Here is a 25,031-nt window from a genome sequence, read left to right as displayed (position 1 = left end):
GGTTTGGAACCAGATGATCTTTAAGATCCGTTCCAGCCCAAACAATTCTATGATTCTATAAAATCAGAATATCATTATTACAAAGCAGAAAAGCATCTTAACATATGATCAGACATTTGCAAAGCTTTTTTACGATTAGAATCGCAGAATCCCAGAACTGTTAGGGTTGGAAGGGACTTCTGGAGATCATCCAGTCCAATCCTCCTCTCAAGGCAGGGTCACCTGGAGCAGGTGACACAGGAACATGTCCCAGTGGGGTGTAAATTTCTCCAGAGAGGGAAATTCCATGACCTCCCCATGCAGCTTGTTCCAGTGCTCTGAAAATCTTAATGTAAAGAAGTTTTTCCTCATGTTGAGGTGGAATTTCTTGTGTTTTGGTTATAGCCATTGCTCCTTGTCCTGTCATTGAGAGCCACTGAAAAGAGTCTGGCATTATCTTCTTGGCACCTGCCTTTGAGATATTTATATTCACTAATGAGATGCCCTCTAAGTCTTCTCTGGACTAAAGAGGCCCAGCTCCTGCAGTCTGCCCTCATGAGAGAGATGCTCCAGATCACAAATCATCTCTGTGGCCTCTGCTGGACCCTCTGCAGTAGCTCCTTGTCTTTCTTATACTGAGGAGCCCAGAACTGAACACAATACCACAGATGTGGGCTAAGAGAAGGGCAGAATCATCCTCCTCAACCTGTTGGCCACATTCTTCCCAATGCACCCCAGGATCCCGTTGGTCCTCCTGACCACAAGGGTACACTACCAGCTCATGGTCAGCTTTTCATCCACCAACACTTCAGAAATGCTTCATTAAATCCAAAAAGCTGTGTGGCCAAAATCACTGACAGTTGAAGACATTTCCAGACCACTGCCTCTCGTCAACCTAACTAATGCCTGACTTGCATCAGTTCAGAATGCCTCTGCCTCTTCCCATAAAGGCTCATTAAGCTGAAGATGAAACAATGACAGGAAAAAGGTGTCACATGCTTTATTTATTTTATAGCATCTTACTACTCATGAGATGCACCCTATAAGATAAAGAATGCAGCCCTATATTCACTCTCTTAGCCCATACAGGCTTGAAGCATTTGATACTTGCTCTAACTGCTGCTGCTATTGCAGATATTGCTGGCTGTCTCAAATAAGATAATGCCTCAGCTGTCTCAAATAAGAGAGCCCAAGGATTCTAGCAAACAAGCACAATGCTGTTACTCATTATGCTTGAACAGTCACAAGGAACATCTGGATGTAAGGAAGTCTATTCCTCTTTAGCCATCCTGATTAACCCAATGCCATGTATGATACTCAGGTATCCTTTATGCCTTGGCCCAAGTTTACTATTTCTTACTGCTTGCTTTTTTTCTTCCTGCTTCTTTCTTTCCAGACCTTTTTCCCCCACTCTGCCCCAGCCCCACAAAGCACTCACTACTATTAAAATTCATTTGGGGTGTTAATCTACAAAATTTACTTCTAGTCTGTCACTCCAAGCATGTTTCCTGATGAACTCATGAAAAGTTGTTGAAGAGAACATAATTTCTTGTGTCTTCCACCAGACTTGAAAGGAGCTTGTGAGAAGAACTACAGCTTAGCTCATGTATAAATGTGTAACAAAGATTAATCTGCCCCCTCAAAGCCCCAGCAATCCATAAAACCAATCCATAAATCCATCAAATAGAGGAGGATGACACAGAGTAAGGAGTGTGGGCTTTTCTCAGAAAAGAAAAGGGATTGAACAGAAAAAGTAGCAACAAAGCTCTCACCACTGACAATTTGGACTTCTAAATTTCCTGCTTCCGGTAAGTGACTAGCTCTCCAAAGCAGGAAAATTTAGGGAAGCATTTTTCTGCTTCAAAGATTGAAATACACTATAGATATTGGAGTAATCAGAATGAAATTAATTTCAAGAAGAATGCATTATTTTTATTTTATATAGGTTCCCAGTGAGAGTGCTCTGAATAAATGGCAAAAGACTGCATGTAGATGTAAAGATTACACATGGTTTTAGGATACCACATGACTGACCAGCATAGGACTGCACAGCGGTATTCCACTGCAGCACATCACAGGAATTTTCTTTGGAAGGGAGCTCTGAAGGTTATCCAGTCCAAGCTCCACCTCAAAAATGGTACTAAGTGCAACCCTAGGCTGGTTGAATCATCATTCTATCCTTTTCTCTGGATCATGCCTGTATGCTGACTGAACACCAACAAGCATCCCCCCTGTGCACCACTTACAGACAAAACCATGACAGTAACTGATTGGAAGGAAAGAGGTGAACTGGAGGCCTGTTTCCTTCTCAATGTGTGAAATGCCTGACACTTAAGTGCTAAAAGGAACTGCAGATCTGGAATCATACCCCTGTGGCTGCAGGACACATACTGAAGTTGTACGTGATGTACCTTCAGCACAAAGTGAATCATACCAGTTCTAGATCAGTCAAGAGGGAAGCATAGCTCATTAATGTGCCTAATGCTGGTCTACCTCTGAATGGTTTAAATATGCTTTTGTGTTTTGACTGAAAGTATCTACAAGTCTGGGATGCTGCCTCATTTAAATGGAGGCACATGGATGAAGGATTCCAACCTTTGCTGTACAGGTAAGGCCTTAGCTATACAGCCAAAAAATAAACAAAAGAGTAACCTGTTCATCATTTCAAATACTTCCCATCTGGGAAATACTGCTTTTTGCACCACCTTTACCAACACTTTACCACCACCTTCAAGATTTAGATAACTCAAAATGTTCCCTTCCTCACTGCAAACTAAATTCTTACTATGTTAGCTATCTACTTTGATCTATGTTCACACTGGCCTTCTGCCTATGTTTTAATGCTCATCTTTCACTACTTTACCTTGTTATCAGTATGGCTGCATCAACTGAAGTCATGTCTTCTCCCCAGCTTGTCGACATTTCTAAGTGTATATCATTCTTCTTGCCAAATTCTTCATGTTGCCATTTACAAAAGCTTTCCAGCATTTTTTCACCATGATGTCCAATATACATATCTGCCTGGAAATGAAAAACAATGAATGTAATTAAAAACAGGATTCTATACATAGAATTTGGAACCTTTTTTGACTGAGCTAGCAAAAATATTCTGCTTTTTATGGCATAATACGTCCATGGCAAAACAACTGAAACTTCAGGTGCCAAGACCTTACATGTTAAAGACACAAATTAAGACAGTGCATTGAGAGTGTACATGTACATGTGTACTAGAGTTCATCCAAACTCTAGTCTTATTTATTTCCTAATTTCTCATTATCCATGGTGAGGAAAAGTATAATGATGTTAAGATTCAGAATGTGAACAAGAAATGAGATTACTCCAACTGATGAGAGGAAATGGAGAAATAAATTACTTACTCACTGGAAAATTATAATATTTTAGATTAGAACTATTGGTAAGGGAATCCTACTTCCTTATGAACTAAGTGGTATATCAGCTTTTGTTTGTCTATGGATTAGACGACAAAGAACATCAGTCCTCCTTCTGCAATGCAATGGATTTAAAGGAGATTATTTTTCTGTTGAGACATATGAATGCAAAAAAAGCAGAGCAGAAGCAGATTTTGCTGAGATCTACCTGATTTCCACAGGGAAACTTTGATTGACTTTTAATTGCAAGAACAGAAAAGTTTAAATACATGCAGCACATAAATTAGGAGAAGATTAATCTTCATTGGGGCTGCTTGTCAGTAGAAATTACTACATAGTATATGAAAGCTAACCAAGGAAATTTTTTAGCCATTAAAGTTCATAAATGTTGCAAGATTTGCAGAGCAACAAGCTAAGTAGCATTACCCTCTACAGGCTAAGACAAATGTCATAAATACCTACTGGAGTCTCATGAAGAAGGACAAGTTTAGTCACCCGAAGATTTACTTGTAATCCTAGACTCTTGTGTTGGAAAAGATTAAAAACCTAAGAGAGAAAAAAAACCCCCAACAAATAAGAATATGAATTTGTATTGCACATACAGTAAAAATAACAGAACCCCAAAGAAGCTCAAAAGCTCTCATTTTCTACTGTGACTGCTTTTTTTTCTGTAATCTGAACAGAACATTAAGATAATGTACTGTGTTGGTCTTCTGATGTGAAAACAGAGCTCAGGCAATATTTATTCTGGGAACATAAAAAAAGACCTTTTCCTCTCAATGGCCACAATCACTTTATAAACTGTGGCCTTTTTCTCCAAGTATTTACACACACATGTAATACTGTTCACATGAAAATTTCTATTCATTTAAATCCATGATCTTGGACCAAGTGGTCTAAGCCAACATCTAACTCTCAAAATTTCCTATCATTACGAATGGTCAAAGCTTATATTAATTTTTCAGCTTATGGTCCTTCTTTAAAACAATCTTTCCTTGTATATTACAGATGCTATGTTTCACTGCTTTATGCACCAAATGAGTATACTACAGCTCCAGATAGAACTGGAAGGGAATGTAATTGTTCAAATTCATTATTTTTTCTTTTTTTTTCCACCACTACTGACCACACAATGCTTTCCCACAACAATGTCATGTCTTCATAACAAGCACAGGTCACCAGAAACTATCCAATATCCCAACCTTTCCAACAACAGCATGGGCTTCTAACCAAAAAGTCATCTTGTTCTCTCACTTCCAGGCTTCCCTGAGATGTATGACCAGACAGTACAGACAAGCCTGCAGCACTACAATTTTCTGCTGCCAAACATATGCCCTAAGTCTTTATACCCTGCTGATGGTCCTGTTTTGACTGTGCCACACAGGTACTCAATCAGAATCATTAGGAGGAGCAACAAAATCAGCCTGCAGTGCATGTGTTGTTGGCAAAACATCAAAATTAGTTTTAAATTTCCTACCATGTTTAAGATGGTTAGAATAAATCTTCTGGCAGCATCTGTTCCATGATACGAAACCATAGCTGGATCTGCCACCACAACAGTTTCTATGTTGTACTCCTGAGGCAACTTGTATGAGTATCGCTTTCCTCTTCCACTTTCAGACACTTTTTGAGTCTTGGATTTTCTTTTATCTGTAAACCAAAACAGTGCTTGAGAAACTCATCCTTCAAACTACTCCTGCAGTACTTTTCAGGATTTGTTACCCTTGGTTATATTATAACTCTCATTATGTGGAAACTAATAACTATGGACTTTAATATGTTATGCTTATTTGCTACTGCCAACACTAAGGCTCATACTAAAGGTCTCTACTATGTATAAATATTAGCTTATACCAAGAAAAGAGACATTTTATCCATCTATTCAAAGAAAGCCAGAAAGATTATTTGCATCCTTTATAAATTCATAAAAATTTATATATTTATAAAAAGAATATGCGTCTCTTACTTTGGTTTGTGAAAGAAAACTCAACCCATGTTGGGTCTGAAGGAAAAACAGTCTCACTCACATTGCATAATTTTTATCTGTCCATCTTCATAAATCACAGAGAAAATATCCTGATGTCTTGATATCTTAGCATACAAGACAACAAATACAGAGTTGCCACAAAATCATGTATTTGGTAACATATACACAACGATTCCATTATTTGCGAAGAAGAAATAATATTTCAGATGAATGACACAGAATGAGATCAGTTTGTTAAAATTTAGGAAGTGAATTTTTACTGACATGACTTCAAAACCTGTGCTCCAGTCACTGTAAGCAGTTGAAGCAAAGTAACAAAGCCAAACCCTGGAAACAGGCCTCCAAATCCACAGAAAGCTACAAATTGAAAACATGTTATGTTTATTGTAAGGTTAAGGTTATTAATGGCATTAATTTTCAGTTTCCCCTCCAAAAACCCAACAAAATCCCCCTTACTACTATGATACATATGAAACCCTCCCGCCTAATTACACAGAAACAGTTCAAGCCAGAAGCTGGTCAGATTTACAAACAGCAGTTAGCAATGCCATTTTAAATAATCTAATTTAAAACAAAATGAAAAATTAAACTCCTTGTTGTAATAGCCAAATTTTGTTAGATGCTCTTGAGAGGATGTAAAACTGTGACTGATCTCATTGAAACCAAGTGAAATTTCTTTCAGCATCCACATTGGAATATCAGGCTCTCTGTGATGAAAAAAAAGTGATGTTTGAGATGACAATTATGTTCTGGAAACAGTCAAATAGTCAAAAATTTTGAGACAATGTTTTGCAATTCAACCAATCTCATCTCTAATAGGAAAGTTTCTTCAGTGTATTTTATAGTACATGACCACTCTCCAAAAAATAAGTCAATCCTCAGGACTGTGCTAGAAATGAACTCACAAACTCAATTAACTCACAAATTAAATTTAAAATATAAAATACCAGTGAAAGAGTGGTCTGTGATTTAAATATACATGTAATATGGATTTTATGTAAATATAATGTAGATACATATTTTTCAATGTAACATGTATAAATTATGTACACTTTAAAAAAGTTTTCTATCCTTTTCTGAATTATTCATAAAAGATTAAACATTTGAATGATTTAGTCCATCCCACTACATCTGAGAAGGTCTTACTGATTCCTCTACAACTGGTGGCAGTGTAAGACTTACTAACACATTTACTAAAAGAAATAAGTAAGTATTCTCCAGAAATAAATGTTTGGTGTTTGATGACCTAGAGGTAGAAACAGCTTATAAATTCAGGTTATCTAAAATTAAAGTCTCTTATTTTGATCCTTCAGACACTTGCTTAGCCTCTTAACTTCTGCTGTACTCTACCCTTACTCATGTTTGCTAAATGTGGATCTACAGCCTAGTTTATAAAATACTATTTGTGTTTTCATCACTCTTTTGAGAATAATTTCTAAAGGAAACCTCAGTGAAGTATTTGTGCCAAAAAAACCACCTCCTATAAGCTATACAAGTGTGGCTTTACATAGAAACATCTAATCCTGCAAGGGTAAGCTATAGGTCTAAGTTTAAAAAGTAAACTCATGTGGGTTAGAAAACATCTCTTATTACAGACTTGGTCAATCTGCCTTCCTCCTAGGCACAGTGCAGTTTCCAGCAACAGTTTATTCACTGTCCACTTCTTTGTTAAAGACAGCAGCTAGTGATTGAAAACTTTAAATTTAATCTTAACATGTACAGAGAATTCTCTTAACACTTCTCTCTAAAAGTTATAGCTAGTAGTGCATTTCTATTCAGAACTGACAGTGCACAATAAAATACATCATTGTGCTAAACACTAAGAACACTGTAGTCGCATAAGCTGTTGAAACCTCTGTCTTTTGGGATTGCAGTGAATGAGAAGACTACACAGCTCTCTAGACAAGCTGTCTGCCCATCATTTGTCTGCCTTAGATATCTCTCCCGTTAAAAAACCAATGGACAATCTGTTCTTGGCCAGCCAACCTTCTCCAAATTGCTGGCAAAAATCCCCATCATGAGATCTCATTTATCTGAAAATTGTAGCTCTTTCCCAAGAACTTTAGATAAATGGAATTAGTAATTTTGGTACTATTGGTATTCAAATAACTGCCACAACTGCTGCCAGATAACAAGCAAAACAGGTTTTAGGAAAAAATTCCTGTTCCTTTACATATTCATAAATCAGTAAAAATTACAAAGACCTGGTAATTATTGAAGGAAAAGCATGTAAGAGATAACTACTGCAAAAAACCCAGCTACATCAATAATTCATGTACTAACAAGATAAAAGACAGATTAAAGATGCATAAATTCATCTTAAAAATTTAATTACATTGCCAAAATAAAAAATAAATTCTACAGGAGAGTTCTGCACAATAAGACATCTGTTTGTGCAACTATGTAGAATAAGAAGATTCCATATCCATATACTACTTAAACTCAGTTGACTGAAAGGAAAGCTAGGAATACTGCATTACTTCAGTAAGAAGGCTAAAAATATTGCAGAAAATAAATTTGATATAACATAGGCAATTAAAAGAAAACAAGAAGAAATGTTAACAAAACAATAATCCCACCCTAAAAAAATTTACAGCCATCTACTATAATCACAGGTTACATAAAGTATCTAAGCCAGCATTAAGGCTGTGACTACAGAACTCCCGGACACCTTCAAGTCTTCAGGCACAAAAGCATTTCCTTAGTATATGCACATGCAGCCCAGACTACAGAGGAATCACCATCACTTCCCAGGGGGTAACCTAGTCATATGGAAATTGCAGTATTCTGCCTACACAGGGAATATTCAGGAGCTTAAGAAGCCATGAGCTATACCTCCACTATAATTTGAATAGGGATTTAAATACTTTCCTACAGAGTGACAACTTTTTTCAGACCCAAGGAGTAGAAATTAATATCTCAAGTAGCACCAGTTTCCATTTTATGCAATCCCAATCTCAATCTCAAAACCAAGATTGTTTATGCATTTTATTGCATATTTTATCACATATAAATAGTCTGTAGAGCAGGAATCAACACAGCTCTCCCAGTTGACTGCCCAGTCTACATCCCATAAAGTAAGACTCCTGCTTTTGATTCAGTGAAACTTAGCAGGCTTTTCCTGCAATATTCCATCATTCAAAGAGGAAAAGCGCACTGGTATCTCAGGACAGTATATTGTTTATTGCCAGAACTAAGAAGTAGAAGAGGAGTCTTCCAATCTCACAAATTCAGAAGGGATTCAAAATTCACATTTACCATATCCTGGGTAAGAGATTTCTTTTTTCCCAACATGCCCCATTCACCATGACTTCAAGTTTACTGTACAAACAACTTCAGTTTGGAACGAGTGCTTCAGAGCAGGTAGAAGAAAAAAACCTTAACTTCCCAACATGGCCCTTTGCTCTAATTACAACTGCTTCTACCACATCTTTTCTGTAGCACAGTTCTGTACTGGTTTCTTTTAAAGGTTTCATGGGCCATATGCTAAAGAAAGGTGTGGAGTGTAAGGTCTATGTATGTGCAACTGGCTCACATAGGTAAATAAATCATACACACTTTCAACAAAAGGATATATGTACACACTGTCAACAACCAAGAAAGCAACTGCTTCTGTCAGTATGATTCTCTCCCTCGCCTAACTAATAAGAAAACCACCCCATTCACAAAAACAAGTTCTTTGTTCTCTCCAAACAAGTTTGGCTGCATAGCAGCTTTGAGTCCAGCTCTCAAGGGTAATGGACAAAAAACAATACCTTCTTTGCCTCTGCTAGTTATCCATGAAATGCTATTATTCCCAATAGTGATCCTTCAACATCTCCAGCACAGACATTCCTTCTGATAATTACAATTCATCATTGGCAATACACATTCGCTTGATAGGTAGCCAGCCTTTGAGATCAATTTGCATCAAAGCCAGCAACAGAAATACCTGCTCCTATCCTGACACACAAGCACCGTGGAAGCAAGAGATATGGTTGTAAGATAGGACCATATTGCTGAGAATTTGCTGTGTTACCAAGGTTGTAGCTGCTCTATGTCACAAAGTTACACCTCTACCATAAAGGCAGCTGAGACTATCTCAGAGCTCCACATCCTCATCTGCTTTATTTTTGTTTAATTGATCTACTTAGATTATTATTTTACTTAGAATTCTGAAATATTTATGTAAAGGGTTATTTTTGATGTTTTTATTCACCTTTAAGGTTGTACCATGTGTGCAAACATGCATGTGTGCAGCATGTGTCAGTAGCATAAGTATTTTGCTGATACTAACTAAATTCATGTAACACCAAAAAATTGCTCTCAGCATAACAGAGCTTTTAAGCAAATAACTTACTGCAGTCACTCTTAGTAAAATAACCTGTAGCAGTGGAGTGAGGGACTAGTCTTGCTGGAACAACAGCATTGGTTAGAAAGTGCAGCTATTTACACTCCCTGGCAATAATGCTGTCTCAGAAGATGCTACTGAGTTATGCACAGCTTGCACTATTTTGAAATGTAAAACCTCGTTGTAGATATAATGAAACTTCCTTCAAGTAGATATTTGATTCTTTGTTGACAGATTATTTATAAAAAATCAGAGCTTGGAGTGTAAGATTATTACGAAAGAATAATCCGTTTTTAGAGCATAAAAGAAAGTGAAAGGATATTTGATAATGAACATCTCAGAAGAATCATGTCCTTACAGGCAAGTTTGCATCTTTACTCATTTTCATAGCCATCATGGTTTGTTACTTTGTCAGATACTCCTCCCCCCTTTTTGCAGTGCATACACCATGCGTACTTTTCATTTTTTCTTTCTCATTCCCATATACATGCAGGCATGCATACTCTAACTCACTTTTCTCTGATAGGGAGGAATAAACAGCTTTACTTAATGTGAAAAACTTGTGATAATACAGAAAGTTTAACTTTCAGATTAGCAGTGTCAATGTAATACAAAGCCTAGAATACTAATATAGAACCAACTGGAGGAAGTTACATGTCATTTATTTCATCCCACAGCAAAAAGAGCCTTGCTTTGCTAATTTATCCTTGATTTCAAACTCTGGATGGATGCCTAACTATAAAAAAAATACTTCCAAAATTGAAAAAAAAAAAAAAACACAAAACCTGTCACATTTATTCTCCAACTATATAAAGTGGCCAGAACAGTATGAATGTTCAGGAGGGATTAAACAGCCATGGAAATGTTTAGGCTGAAAATGATCTCCAGAGGGCAGCTAGTCCAACCTCCTGCTCAAGTCAGGCCAAGTGTCAGAGTATGATCAGCTGTCTTAGAGCCATTTCTAGACATATTTTATAAATACCTGAGGATGTGGACTTGACAGCCTCTTTAGGCAACCTGTTCCAGGGGTAAGCATTCATGTAGAGATTTTATTTTCCTTATGGAAATTGAAATTTCCTTGAATACAAGCTACAACTGTTGTCTGTCACAGCATACCTCTAAGGAATGTCTGGCTTCATCTTCTCTCTGCAGACCCTTAGGCACCAGACAACTGCAACTGCATCCTTCCTTTATCTTTCCTTACCTACTTGAAATAACTTAGTTCCTTCTGCCTTATCCCAAATGTCATATAATCCAGCCTCCTAACCATTTCAGTGCACTTCTGCCATTTTCTTTGCATTTTGCCAAGATTTCACTAACATGAAAAATAAGCCTAAAAATGTGCACTCATTCTGGTTTATTTCCTAGAAGAAAAATAATTTCTCACAACAACATCAGAAACACCCGCAGCTCATGCTGAGGTGAAAGAACTGAGATGTCCTCCATCCTTTGAAGAATGACAGCTGATGATGAAGCAGAAAAAACAAAACATCATCTTTCATAAAAGCCATTTTTCCCTAAAACTATGAAGTCATCACTATGTGCCAAACTTCCTTTGAAACCTTTCTAGTTCAACAAATTGTTCTACCTGCCATTGAGGAAGATGCATTAGGCTTGTTTCATACACACCCAAATGTCATTCATGGAACAAGAACAGAAAACAGAAAATTACGTACAAGCATTGCACATGGTGAGTGATTAAGCAGCTCTGATGACTAGAGACAAGAAATAGATTTTAGTTATTAAGTTGAAATAAAAAAATGCCTTAAAGATTTCTACTTTCAAATACAAATGCACATTAAGAAGCAGAGTCTATTCCTAATGGACAATTCCCTCTCCCAACAAGTGAGACTGCAGCCTTGGCATGTCACCTCAGAGTCCACCATCGAGTACTGCTACAAGAATAATTAGTTATGCTACTGTCAAGGTTCTGCTGTAACTACTATCTACTTTTCTTAAAAACATATTTGCTACATTACAACTTCTCATTGTGATTATTATATTACCTGTAACAACACCACAGTACTGGTTCTGAGAAGGTGGCTTTTCAGAAATTTTCTCCTGTACGGATCTTTTTCGTCTGTACACCCTGTGTGCATGTCCTGTCACAGCCAAAGTGTGATTAAGTGGCTCAATAAATATGAAGTCCTCATTAATCTGTATAAACCCCATCTGCAAAGGAAAACAAAAGGAACATATAAAGTAAGAATTTATTAAGTTGTGCACAGTCCTGCAGTAGGAAAAAAAAAACCCACAGCACTCCATTTAAGGAAACACTTTGTTTTAGTAACCTTGTGAGCAAAGTGAGTACCTTTGTATTTTACAAGTTTTCTACATAAATGAACTAGAATAAATTTCATTTATTTCAGCTAAATCTGGGTGGGTGGTTGGCTACATGCCAGTAGCACATGCACAGTAAAAGATATGGAATGTTAAAATTTTACTTTGGGAGACCCAGGAGGTCATTTATATATGTACAGTATGTACATATATAGAAAAGTCTATACTCTAGTTTTATTATTTATTATTATCACATTTTTAGATAACTATATTTAATGAAATAACAGGAACAATGTAAGGCATATGAATGCATCCTGAACAAATGTGAGGATGGAAAAGAAATACTGTGGCACTCTTTTTACTCTTTTTCAAACTAAAAGAACCCAAAACTATTCTTAAATGGCAGAAATACCTCCTTGGTTTCCAGCAGTTACACCAGAAAAATATTTAAATACAGCCATTTAGTTGATTAACTCTTCCCCTGTCCCAACATATTTATACACACAAACACACATGAAAAGTTAACACACCAGATGTACATCTAATATTACAAGGGCATAGCCGAAGCTAAAAAAAATACTATAAAATATACTTATATAAATACCACACAAATAAAACTCACCTCAAACTGTTAAGCTGCCAATACACACAAGTTCCTACCAAGAGTAAAGCTGAAGACAGCAAGGTTTGTGGGATTTTCCCCCCTACACCAGCAAGACTGACAGTTAATTTCCTCATTCTCTAAACTTAAAAAGTGTATTATACTGTTTTGCTACAGAAACAAAGCAATGTGATATATCTGGCTAAGAGAAGCAGAGAGCTATTCTCTATATTTTTATGTAGCATCAATGGAGAGAAATAGAAAATAATTTTGTTTCTTCTGGAATCATGTAGGTGCCACTATCACATTGGATATCCTGTCTGACAGATGAATAAACCACCCAAAAATATTCTGATGTTACTATAGCCAAGGAAGAAAACAAAATTAATTTTTTTCAGTGGTACAAAACACAAATTCATTGAAACACAACACCTCAAAAAGAAAACTAAGAATCTTCCTGCACAATCACATTAAATAAATGTGAATACACACATTCAAATTTTAAATCAGTTACAATAGCTAAGAAATGCTGAACAGATGTCAAAAGGTCATCGTTACCATTGCACAAAAACACAAATGTATCTGGGGATTTGGCTGTTCCTTTTACTATTTTCACTTACTTTTTCGGTTCAGATCAGCAGGAGCTTTAAATGACACATACTAGAAGATTAGCTAGTTACGTATTGCTAAGTAGTTTCTGTACATATACAAGATAACACTTCTTGAAAAGTGTATCTTTAAAAATGCTATTTTTACATACCAATTAACTTGTCTTATATAAACTTCAAATTATGTGAAATGAATTAATTTAAAAGCACAGATTTCAAATACTAGTAAAATGCATAAATTACTTTTCATTTGATTTTTATGTCTAATGCTGAATTTCAATCAGGCATAGATTATTTGACTTTTAAAAAATATTATTTGGTATATGAAAGATGTTGATAAACTGAATATAGAACAGGAATAGCAGCCCATTAGTGGTGCTGCAAGTATCCCCTGTTCACCAACAAAAAGCAAGGCCTTAGTCCATCCTGAATAGAGTCAAACATATAACGTTTGTCACATTTCTTCCATCTCCATTCTCTTTGTTGCAAAATGAAACCGGGGCTTTAAGATGATGCTCTTCATATTGACACCATTCATTAGGCATTCTGAAAAGTTGTGCTAGGATCAACATTTAATGTTTCCTTCCAGCTCCTTGCAGAAACTGAAGTTTAATTCAGTAGTAGAGAAATCCAAAATTTAGTGCCTGTTTCCTGAGTCAGAAGTTAAAAAACTGAACAGTGATGTAAGATGTAACAGATATGCAAATGGATAAATTGCTCAGACAAATCTGGACAACTGTTGGCTTTTCACCCGCCATGGCCTCAGGCAGCAGGAACGCCCAGCTAGAGCTGCCCTTGCAGAGACCGTGGCGGACACGTGGACGGGCGCTCCAGGGCTATGGCGTTCATCTCCCTGCTACTGCTGAGCGCTCCGGCATGGGTTCGCCGCTTTGGTAGCTTCTCGCGGAGAGGAAACAAAGGGATGAGAGAGGAGCACTTTGCCAGCAAGGCTGAGAACTTTTATTTCTTGTGTGGCTGCAGCAGTGATCAGAGCAGCATTCCCAGTGTAAATGCAGGGCAAAATGGCAACGGGACAAAGAAAGCACTGGGTTATAGCATTGGGTGGACAGGGGTGGAAAACCCCCTGGCCCAATAGGGACAGACAACAGGGGAGTGACACAGAACATAACAACCTATGGGAACATAACAGCGGTGGGTACAGTGTTCTGAGACAAATAGGAATGCAAAGGTGGGGTGACTGACACAGAATTTTCTGTGAGGGAGCAGGGAGTGGTTACAAGATCGACAGGTAAAAGCTCCCATAGTAGACAGCTTGGAGCCGACCATTGTGAGGGGGAAATAGGGGTACAGAGAACCAACCTAACTAACATTTATTAAAATCCCCAACTAAACCAACCCAAACTACAACATCTCCTCATTTTCTATTAAATAAAGAAGACAGCTGTTTAAACTTCTTCGTTTTCCGTGCAGTCGCTTCCCCATTCAGTCTCTTCTGCTGTGACCACAACAACTGCTTTTGCGGATGGAGAGGGCTTGGAGATGGTGGTGGAGTTGATTCTTCCCTGAGTGCTTGAGGGTACTGAACTAGAAATACAACTTTAATGTAAACAAAGGAATTGAGAACACAAACAAACATGTAAATGAAAGTATTTTTCCTTTGGCTTTAGGGAAAATTTTCTCTGTACTGTATCAGGTAGGAAGAGATGTGGAATCCCTTCCCTCTTTGCAGCATCTGCGATTGGATGTAATCCCCTGGTTAGTGGGATCATTTGTTGCATCTACAGTCACTTTATCGTCTTGACTCACTACTTGCCCTGGGGTATATGGTTTCACCTGTCTCCTGGGGACCCACTTGACTCCTGAAGGCGTGGATATGTAGGCATATCCCCGTCCCTATGTTAACAGTGGGAATGGGCCCTGGATTTCTTTCGAATCCGGACCCCTCACCAGCACTGGTGGCCGCTCTTCTGCCCAAGCTGCTGATGCTGCTTGAAATGTCTCAGTACTGGCGGTTCGGGTCTGTCAAAGGAACAGTTCAGGAAATTGATAGTAAACGATGCTTTGCAGAGCCTCTCGTGCGGTGACAGCACTTGCACGTCTCTCTGCTGCTTTCGGAGGACCAGTTTTAATGTCTGGTGAGTTCTTTCTATTATTGCCTGGCTGGTGGGGAAGTGAGGAATCCCTGTCTTATGTTGAACCCCCATTCCTGAAGGAAGTTGCTGAACACTCTGGAAGTATAAGCTGGACCATTATCAGTCTTAATAGAGGCTGGGACCCCCAAGCTTGCAAATGCCTGTATGAGATGTTTTCTCACGTCTGCAGCTCTTTCACCTATGTGGGCTGAGGCGAAAACTGCCCCCGAGAAGGTGTCCACTGATACATGGACATTTTTGAGCTTCCCAAATACCTGCACTTTGGTGAAATCCATTTGCCATACCTCACAACTGTGGAGTCCTCTGGGAATTACACCTGCTCCCAGTGTTGGTAAAGCTGCCTCCTGACAGCTGGGGCATGTGGCCACTATTTCCCTGGCTTGGTCACGCCGCAGGTGGAATTGGTGGACCAGCCGCAGGGCATTTTGATGGAACTGCTGATGGCTGAGCTTGGCCTGCTCGACTATGTTTGGCTGGCCTCCTAGCTGTAATGAGGCGGCCAAGGCATCTGCTCTGCAGTTCCCTTCAGCAATAAAGCCTGGGAGATCAGTGTATGATCTCACATGCACCACGTAAAAGGGATGCTCGCGGTGGGAAATCAGGTGTATTAGCTTTGTGAGCAAGCCAAGGATGACCTGGTTTGAGACCTCCTTTAAGACAGCATGTTCTGCCCTTGCTACTGCTCCTGCAACATATGCTGAATCTGTTACCAGATTAAAAGGTTTGCCAAATCTCTCAAATGCCCTTACCACTGCATCCAACTCAGCTACTTGTGGGGAACCTTCTACTATCTCAACATCTGTTTCCCACAGCTGAGTCTCAGGGTCCTTCCAAGCCACCACTGACTTTTGGGATTTTCCTGACGCATCTGTGAACACTGGCAGGGCTTTGAGTGGTCTTCTACTCTGTCTTTCTTTCGGCAACAATTTGAACTCTGTATTGAACAAATGATGACCAGGGTGTCCAATCTGAATTTGTCCTGAGTAGCTATCTAGAGCGAACTGCAGATTTTCATTTTGTCTTAAAAGCTGCTCAAAGGTCTCCTTGGTCATCTTCCCTGTTGATGCTTTGATAGGAAGGTGGACACATGTGAAATCACAGCATGCTAACACTTGCAGACGAGCCCTGGCCCACATTATGAGCTGTGCCATCAGCTCCTGTGGCCTGGTGATGCTTTTGGACTATCTGTCACCAAGGAACACCCACTCTATTATTAAGAGAGGATCCCGTTGACTCTTGTCCCACTGAAATATCATCCCATAGAAATGTGGTAACTCACCTAGTACAATGAAGCGGAAAGGCAGCCCTGGTTGACAACAATGGGCCTGCCTGCTCACGGTGGTTTTCTGGACCTTCTTGAGTGCTGCTCTGGCCTCTCGGGTCAGGGCTCTCGGGGAACCTAAACATTCATCCCCCTCCCTTTCCTTTAACAGGTCAAAAAGGGGGGATAGATCCCTCGTGGTGAGCCCCAGACAAGGCCTGATCCAATTTAAGAATCCACACAGGCGCTGGAGGTCATTTAATGTCTTTGGGTTGTTATCTATTTCAATCTGCTGAGGCCTAATAGTCCTGTTGTTAATTTCTAGGCCCAGATACTTCCAGGGTGGCAGCAACCGTACCTTTTCTTTTTGCAGCTCAAGTCCTGCCACCGACAAAGCCTTAAGAGTGTCCTCTAATGCTACTTGCGGACCTCACTGTCAGGGGCACAGACCAACACATCATCCATGCAATGATAGAAAATACAGGATGTCCACTTGGCACGCATCGGGGATACAACTCTGGCGACATACCACTGGCATATAGTGGGAGAGCATTTGAGGCCCTGTGGTAGTACTGTCCAGTGATAGACTCTCACTGGGGCTTCTCTGTTGATGGAGGGCACAGAGAAAGCAAAGCAAGGAGCATCGTCTGGGTGAAGAGGAATTTGGAAGAAACAATCCTTTATGTCAATTACAGCCAAATTATAATTTTGGGGTAGCATGGATGGAGATGGCATACCCGGTTGGAGGGAGTCCATGTCCTCAATAACATCATTGATTCTTCTCAGGTCGTGAAGGAATCACCACCTGTCCCTCCCTGGTTTTTTAATTACAAACACTGGAGAGTTCCAGGGGCTGTTTGTTTCTACAATGTGACCTTTTGCCAATTCCTCCTCTACGAGCTTTGTGAGCGCCTGCAATTTCTGCTTACTCAGTGGCCACTGCTCCTCCCAGATTGGCCTATCTGTGAGCCACTTTAGTTTCTGTGTGGGGCGCTCCTCCGTGGCCGTACCTAAAAATTCGGAGGGGCTGGAAATTCCAGTTTGGCTCCCCACTGGGACATGGCGTCTCTCCCCCACAAGGTGAATTTGCTGTCAATTATAAATGGACATATTGAGGCCAACAGCCCGTTCAGACCCTTAATTTGCACTATTTTTTTGGATTGTTTTGCAGTTTGAGACCCGCCTAGTCCAAAGACTGGCTAGCGACATTTTGCAATTCCCATTGTGACAGCCACTTGTGAGGTGGAATGACTGTCATGTCTGCTCCTGTGTCCATCATCCCCTGAAGACGTATCGCATGCCCCTTGCACTTAAGTCCGCACCATACGAGGGGTTTTTCCTCTCCCAACTTCCCAGCGTAAAAGACTGAGAGTTCCAGATCATTACACGGATTAATGATAGGGATAGGGATTGCCTGTGCAATGATCTGGCCCTTCGGTAGGAAGAGTGGGTTGTGGACGCAGCGTGCCAAGAGATAGAAGGTCCTCAGGTTAAGGGTGGAAATCACAGGAGGAATCTCTATCTCCAGTGGTGTGTGTTTTGTGTCCCCAACAACAAGGTACCTACAATTTAAGAGGTCTTCTCTCTGTCAGGTTTCACAGCGGCAGATGTGCGATAGAAGCTCTGCATCTGCTATAAAGAAATGCCAGTCCTGAGAACAAAAACCGACAGAGTTAGTGAGTCAAAGCCGATAAGGCTCCCTTTTGTCTGTTGTTGAGAGACAGCTGCTTACTGATGGTACTATATGATGGATTGCGGCTACTCTTGCGACACCGCGACTTGCCTCATTTTTATCTGCACGGGAGGAAAGTCTGCACTCCCACTTTAGATTTTTTGAAAAGTGGAGTTTCCCTCCCCCCTCCTCTTCCCGCTGCCCCTGGTGGTGCACTTCGTAAAAATGGACATTGAGGTAGAAAATGTCCTTCCCGATGACAGTGGAAACACCAGCACTCAGATGGAGACTGCCTTGGAACTGAGTTCTTTGAAGGCACAGCAGCCAAGGTGACCACTTTGTCTCTGGGCTTCTTTGGAATCTCCTCCATCATGAGCTGTGGTTTCAGTGTGCACTCCTCTATGAACTGATCGAGGGTCGGTGGTGGTGAAACTGGCAACGCTAAGATGATCCTTTTGCACACCTCGTTAGCATTCATGGATGCTACCTCTAGGACTAGCTTGTCATGGATCTCCCATCCCTCCACACGCCTCTCCATGAAATATACAAAAGGCTCAGCAACAGATTGTTTAATTGCTGTATAGGGTAACATTGGCTCCTTGGTGGGCATGGCCAGGAACACGCTTTCCACTGCACCCCTGGACATGTCCAACACTGCGGTTGGAATTCCCCTAGCCTGCAGCTGACCTTCACTCCACTCTCCTTCACTTATAAGGTGGTTTAAAGTTATTAATTCTTTCGCAAAATCAAGGCTATATGGTCCCTCTAAGATTTCTAGAAGCAGATCTGCCGCTAATCTTTTCTACTTTCTTTCCCACAATTTGTATTCAGATGGAAGAAGCAAGCAACTAAACAGGCGCTGAAGATCTGCCGGCACCATTGTTTTGATGTTAGAGTTGCTTTTAAAATGCCTTTAAAAATGGGCTTTTTGGGCCGAAATCTCTCAGTGTTTTGCAGATTTCTTTTATGGATTCGTAAGGAAGGGGTTCCCATTTAGGGTTTTCCCCTCCTCTGGTATAGGAGACTGGAGTTGAAAGCGGCTGCTGGATTTCGTAAATCTGTTCCCGCCCCACCTTCCCTCTCCCCCACCAGATCCCTGGGGACTGTGGGAACATCCCATTCCTGAGACAGTGGGGCGGAGACAACAGAGCCCTCTCTGGTAGGAGAGGGTGGGGCCGATGACACGGCTGTGAGAACATGCAAAGGACCAGAGGGAACACCCACACAAGGAGGAACAGGGGGAGGGGGAGCAACCCAATCTCTTGAAGGGGTGGCACCCACGTCCACAGGGAAGCAGGAGAGGTTCGGGATACAGCAGGAAAGGGGACAAAGGGAAGAAAGGGGTTGTGGGAAGAAGAAGTACACACGGGTATTTGTCCTCCATTTTGTGAAAACAAAGCCACCGCAGTTTCCCACCACGTGGGCGGCAGGGCTTCTTCGGGGGAACAAAAGAAGGGGTTTAGGGAAACAGAACTGCGCTGGGTTGCGCCCAAACCGGGATTTTCAACTCGGAAAAAGGGATTGGAATGAGGGTTAGGGGTTGGAACCTCAGCAGCGTGGCCAGTTTCGCTGAGGCGGGGGTGTCGGGGGGACTCAGGGGAGCTGGGAGCATGCTCCGTGTTCTAGAGGCTACCTTGCACCTTTAAATGGTGGCTTGCTGCCCCCTGCCCACCTGGACTAGGGGAAGAAGGGGAAGGAGAGGCGGGTAAGGGAACGGATTTAGGATGAACAGGGGTTTCATTTGGTCACCGCTTTCCCCCCTCCCTGGTTCGCGTCTCGCGTACTTTCTGTTCTAACCACTTCCTGAATCAACAAAAAACACTTAATAAAGCTATCTTTGATGGAGGAATCCCTGCGTTCGATTCCCTCAGTCAATTTCGCGCCCACACGCTCCCAAAACTATTTCTGTTTAACATACTCTGCCAAAATGGCTGGGAAAGTAAAAAATAACCACTGAACGAAATTCTTAACAGAATTTTGAGGACACCACCACCCTTTTCTCCCAGGATTTGCTTAACTTGGGTATAAAATTCTGTCTGGTGGGTAGTTAGTATGGCTCCCATGCTACTAGCCCATGCGGTCCCACACTTCGCTGCAGGAAAAACGGTAAAAAAAGAAAAAAAGGGCAAAAGCTGCCAGCAGCTGCCACTCCCGCTGTGCACGGCGCGTCCCCTAACCTTGGGATCGTGAACAGCCCACCTTCAGTGAAGGAAGCAACAGTCGGGTCCATCCCTGCCACTGAGTACTTACCAAATTGGCGTCTTCAGAAAGAAAACTGCAGCTAAGGTCTTTGCTCTCAAAGACGGCTTCTCAATGTCGTTCATGACTGTGAGAAGTTGCGCCTTTCTCCCTCACGGACACGGCAGGACAAAAATCTGCATGCTCTCTTTGAGAGTGGTCGAGTTATCACTGACTTACTCTGTAGAGCCAATGCTCTGGGTTTCAGACTGGCGTGGGGCACTGTCCATGCGGAGACGGCGGCTCCTGCTGCAGTGGGGCAGCAGCGCATGTTCTGCATGGCTCCTGCTGCGGCACAGCAGTGGCGCATGTCCGCACGGCTCCTGCTGCCTCATGGTGAATTCCACCTGTGTCCACTACATCACTGATTGCCCCACGACCTGGGCGTCACTCGTGGCTCCACTGTTGGGCGCCACTTGTTGGCTTTTCACTCACCATGGCCTCTGGCAGCAGGAACGCCCAGCTAGAGCTGCCCTTGCAGAGACCGTGGCTCTGCAAGGGAGCGTGGATGGGCGCTTCAGGGCTATGGCATTCGCCTCCCTGCTACTGCTGAGCGCTCCGGCATGGGTTCGCCGCTTTGGTAGCTTCTCGTGGAGAGGAAACAAAGGGATGAGAGAGGCTCACTTTGCCAGCAAGGCTGAGAACTTTTATTTCTTGTGTGGCTGCAGCAGTGATCAGAGCAGCATTCCCAGTGTAAATGCAGGGCAAAATGGCGTTGGGACAGAGAAAGCACTGAGTTTTATAGGGGGCGGGTGAACAAGGGTGGAAAACCCCCTGGCCCAATAGGGACAGACAACAGGGGAGTGACGTAGAACATAACAACCTATGGGAACATAACAGAGGTGGGTATTTGTCCCAGTGTTCTGGGACAAATAGGAATGCAAAGGTGGGGTGACTGACACAGAACTTTCTGTGAGGGAGCAGGGAGTGGTTACAAGACTGACATGTAAGAGCTCCTGTAGTAGACACCTTGGAGACCATTGTGAGGGGGAAATAGGGGTACAGAGAACCAACCTAACTAACATTTATTAAAATCCCTAACTAAACCAACTCAAACTATAACAGAAAACCAATAATCTTTGATGCCATTTTAACTGCTTTTGGGGAAAAAAAAAAGAAGAAGACATTATTTCTCCAACTTTTGGATCATTTCAAGGTAGAAAGTGGTAAGTGAAACTGTAGCTTTGTCAACCATGCTCTTATATTTTCACAAACATTACAAATGGAGCTAAGATCTTTTAATGAAGTAACCACAGAAAGCAGAGAAATCAAAGCATGCGTTAAAGCATTTCAGTTTCAACACATTTTCAGATATTGAATGCTAGGGCCAATTACAGCCTTTAGACAGTTCAAAAGGCAAAATTTCCATGTTATGAAAATGCACAGCAAAACAAATATTAAAAAGATGGAAAAGCAAAACCCTAATATCCATCTGGGATAGAACTGGGAGTTCTGACTAACTGACACATCTTCCAGCAGTTTCATGTGAAAAAATCATACTGCTCACAGCTGCAATTGAAAAGCCTACCAGGATGCTGGACATATGTCATGTTCAAGTAACATACCATGCCATTCTTTGCCCCACTTTATCAAGTTTCTTATATTAAAAAAAAAAAAAAAAAAAAAAAAAAACAACTTAAATGTAGCACACATATTCCTGTAGATTTCAAACCCAGCCCAATCTCATTTGGTAAAAAAATGCTGTAAAGACAGATCTTAAGTATAGGGCAAACTTCAGCTGATGGGGAAATAAAACTTTACTTGCAGAAAATTAACTTTTTGCCAAATTTGGATAGAGGGAAACCAAGACAAATGAAAACAACATGTTTCCCCAGCCCCATGAGTGGCACAGGTCAGGTGGGGAACAGCGAGTGGGGTCAGCATGTTACAGTTTCTCCCTGCTGCAGCCAACTCTCCACTCTCTTGTGAAGCAAATGCACACAGCGAGCAAGGACAGGCTGTACAAGACTCTATTTCTGCCTGCTCCAAACATACTGCCCAAGGCAAATATCAACGGGAAAAATGCATTCCTATCAGATGCAGAAAATGCATATGTTACTTAGTACACATGTTGCATCCATCAGCACCAAAATATTAATTTCACATTTGCAGTATAAAAATGAAAGGTTCTCTTCACTGTACCATGCAAAAAACCAAATCATCTTTACAAGTTCAATATTTACTTGTTCTGAAAACACAATCTGGTAATAGGCTTTGTGCTATTTGTCAAATGTTCCAAAACTGAGCATTAATTTCTGAGTAAAGAGGCAAAATCTTTCATTTGTATATCAGTATCCCCCTCTGAAGGTTTTTCTCCATTATTTTAACAATCCAGATTTAATTTAGTGTCTTGATTCTAACAACGCTATCAGAATCTGACCTGAGCTGAAATACAACAAAATGTCTCCAGCTCTTACTAATGCAAATAATAAAGCAAGATCACATAACTTTTCAAACTGTGTAAACAACAGTGTAAGAACTTTGTAAAAGCTGTTGTTATTCAAACACACTACCACTTTCCATCTATAAGAACCTTCACTGCTGAAGACTGAGGAAACATAAGTGCCAGCAACTTCCGTCTTCAATTAACTGCATTTCACAGCCATGCACATCATATACACTGCCCTTTTCCTGGAGGCTTTCTTCACCTGTCTGCTCACTCCACTCTGCTGCACGGAGATAGAAGACATCATAGAGGGAAGAGTCAGTACTATTACTGTTGACTGGTTTTCAGCTGCTGACATAGTGATCAATACAATCATTTCTGGGATCTTTTTTAATTATAGGGCTGTGCCTTACTGAAGTACATGTACATGCACAAGGCACCTTATAGCCCCGATAGAGAAAAAAATGTTTAGGATGTTATGCAGAGATCACTGGGTTCAAAGCATGTATTCAGGTACTAGCCCCCAAATTTGAGGTCTGTGGAAACAGTTTTTGCATGGCTTTTAAATCCTTCCAAATTCTCCATACTCCTATACAGTCTGGTTTAAGATACATACTGCTCTGAATTCTTAAGAAAATAATTCTTTATAGGATGCTGCTCTCATATTTAAGACAATAGCTGCATTTTACAAAACAACCTGATGTTGCACAAAGATGCAGGAAAATATTTATGTTGTTACTCTGTAGCAGTCACTATGCTACTCACAATTAAACAGGCATTCACAACACTAAGCCATAGACTGGACTTAATGATCTCAAAAGTCTTTTCCAGCTTAACTGATTCTATGATACACACAAAATGTAACTGCAAACAAAATACATAAAATTTATCAATTCTAAATGCTCTAATTTTTCTAAGTGTCTTTTTTAGTAAAAGCACAAATGTGCTTCCTAAATTCATGGTGATCTTTTAAAGTCAGATATTCGGGTCACTGCTATCAGCAATGAAACTCATGAACCAGACAGGAGTCCCTCCAAGTGCCAGTGCTATCTGTGCAACGCAACAAGCTGGCCATCAGGTTCAAGTGACCACTACTTCTACATGCCAGCTTCCCTCTGTTCTTCTTGTTGCAATTGCCAGCCTCCTGGAGACTGTAAAGTCCTGGAACTTACACTGTCACAAAGTTCCCTTGTTCAGCTTGTACCACTATTTTCAGAAACGTCACTGCAGTCTGAACTACTGCATACTTCCCTTTTGACCATCAGAAGAATTTATTAGAATGGCAAACCAATCATAAAATGCTGAAATTATGTGTTCCATCCCCTTTTCTCTTCCCTTGCCCAGGAAGATCTTGCCCACTTTCTGGCTGACTAATCTCTGGCTTAAAAGATGAAAAACACCTGAACTTAAGAAATACCTGTGACGAAGAAAGGCACACCCCAACACATGAAAAGACTGAAAGACTGTGCATTCTATGAAAAGAATAAAAACTCAGCAGAAAAGACCACTTGCTACCAGTCATCTGAAGTTCTCAATACTGATCTTAGCACCCAGTATTAACACAGCCTACTCACAGTATTCAGAATAAAGGACATTGTCTTGAGAGAAGCACCAGCTCAGAGAAAAATTGGCTGATTCCTCTAGCAACTTACCTAGTGCAATGGAATTTCAGCTTTCCCTCAAAGATAAACAGCCATTTAATCTTCTTATTCTAGCCAGAAAATCAAACATATTAAAATATATTTATACATTATTCATTAGTTGTAGCTTTGCTTATAGATTTCACTTGACTATTGAAACAAACTCAGCTAAACTCAATACGCTAAGTCAAACCAAATTTTCTTTTTACGTCATATACATCATGAATTTTTTCATTATTTTCATTATACAACCTTAATTGTTACAGCTTTGGTCCTGTAGTATTGGAAAAATAATGAATAAGACACAATGCAAATTACTTCTCTATTTTTATGTCTTAGATCCATGCATAAAGTCCAGTCTCCTATGCATTTGAGATTTTCTAAAATTGAGATTTTCTTACACTTATAACACAAATCCTTTGTCAGACTACACTTATTTTCACATTTCCTTGCTGCTACTGTTAAATAAAATAGTTTCAATAGAACTGCTGCTCTATTATTTCACTATCCTTATTTGAAATATTTCATATTTTTATCTTTTAACAT

At 40.5% G+C, this 25,031-nt stretch overlaps 1 protein-coding gene across 2 annotated transcripts in view; it reads right to left on the bottom strand.

Annotated features, from left to right (window-relative positions):
• Window positions 1–25,031, bottom strand: part of ADAMTS19 (ADAM metallopeptidase with thrombospondin type 1 motif 19) — a 143,532-nt gene that overhangs the window by 99,153 nt on the left and 19,348 nt on the right. The window contains exons 1-5 of one of the 2 annotated variants that reach the window (XM_068175668.1): window positions 24,887–24,946; window positions 11,692–11,857; window positions 4,846–5,018; window positions 3,831–3,914; window positions 2,843–3,000 (exon numbers count right to left, since the gene is read on the bottom strand). In XM_068175668.1, coding sequence (XP_068031769.1) covers window positions 2,843–3,000; window positions 3,831–3,914; window positions 4,846–5,018; window positions 11,692–11,857 — 581 coding nt within the window. In that variant the 5' untranslated portion in view covers window positions 24,887–24,946. Of the gene's footprint in view, window positions 1–2,842; window positions 3,001–3,830; window positions 3,915–4,845; window positions 5,019–11,691; window positions 11,858–24,886; window positions 24,947–25,031 lie in introns of those variants that run through there. The other variant, XM_068175667.1, reaches the window with a different exon arrangement.

The sequence above is a fragment of the Anomalospiza imberbis genome, chromosome Z, assembly GCF_031753505.1.
Source record: "Anomalospiza imberbis isolate Cuckoo-Finch-1a 21T00152 chromosome Z, ASM3175350v1, whole genome shotgun sequence".
NCBI lineage: Eukaryota > Metazoa > Chordata > Aves > Passeriformes > Viduidae > Anomalospiza > Anomalospiza imberbis.
The sequence above is the reverse complement of the archived record's forward strand: the minus strand, read 5'-3'. Positions and strand labels throughout refer to the sequence as shown.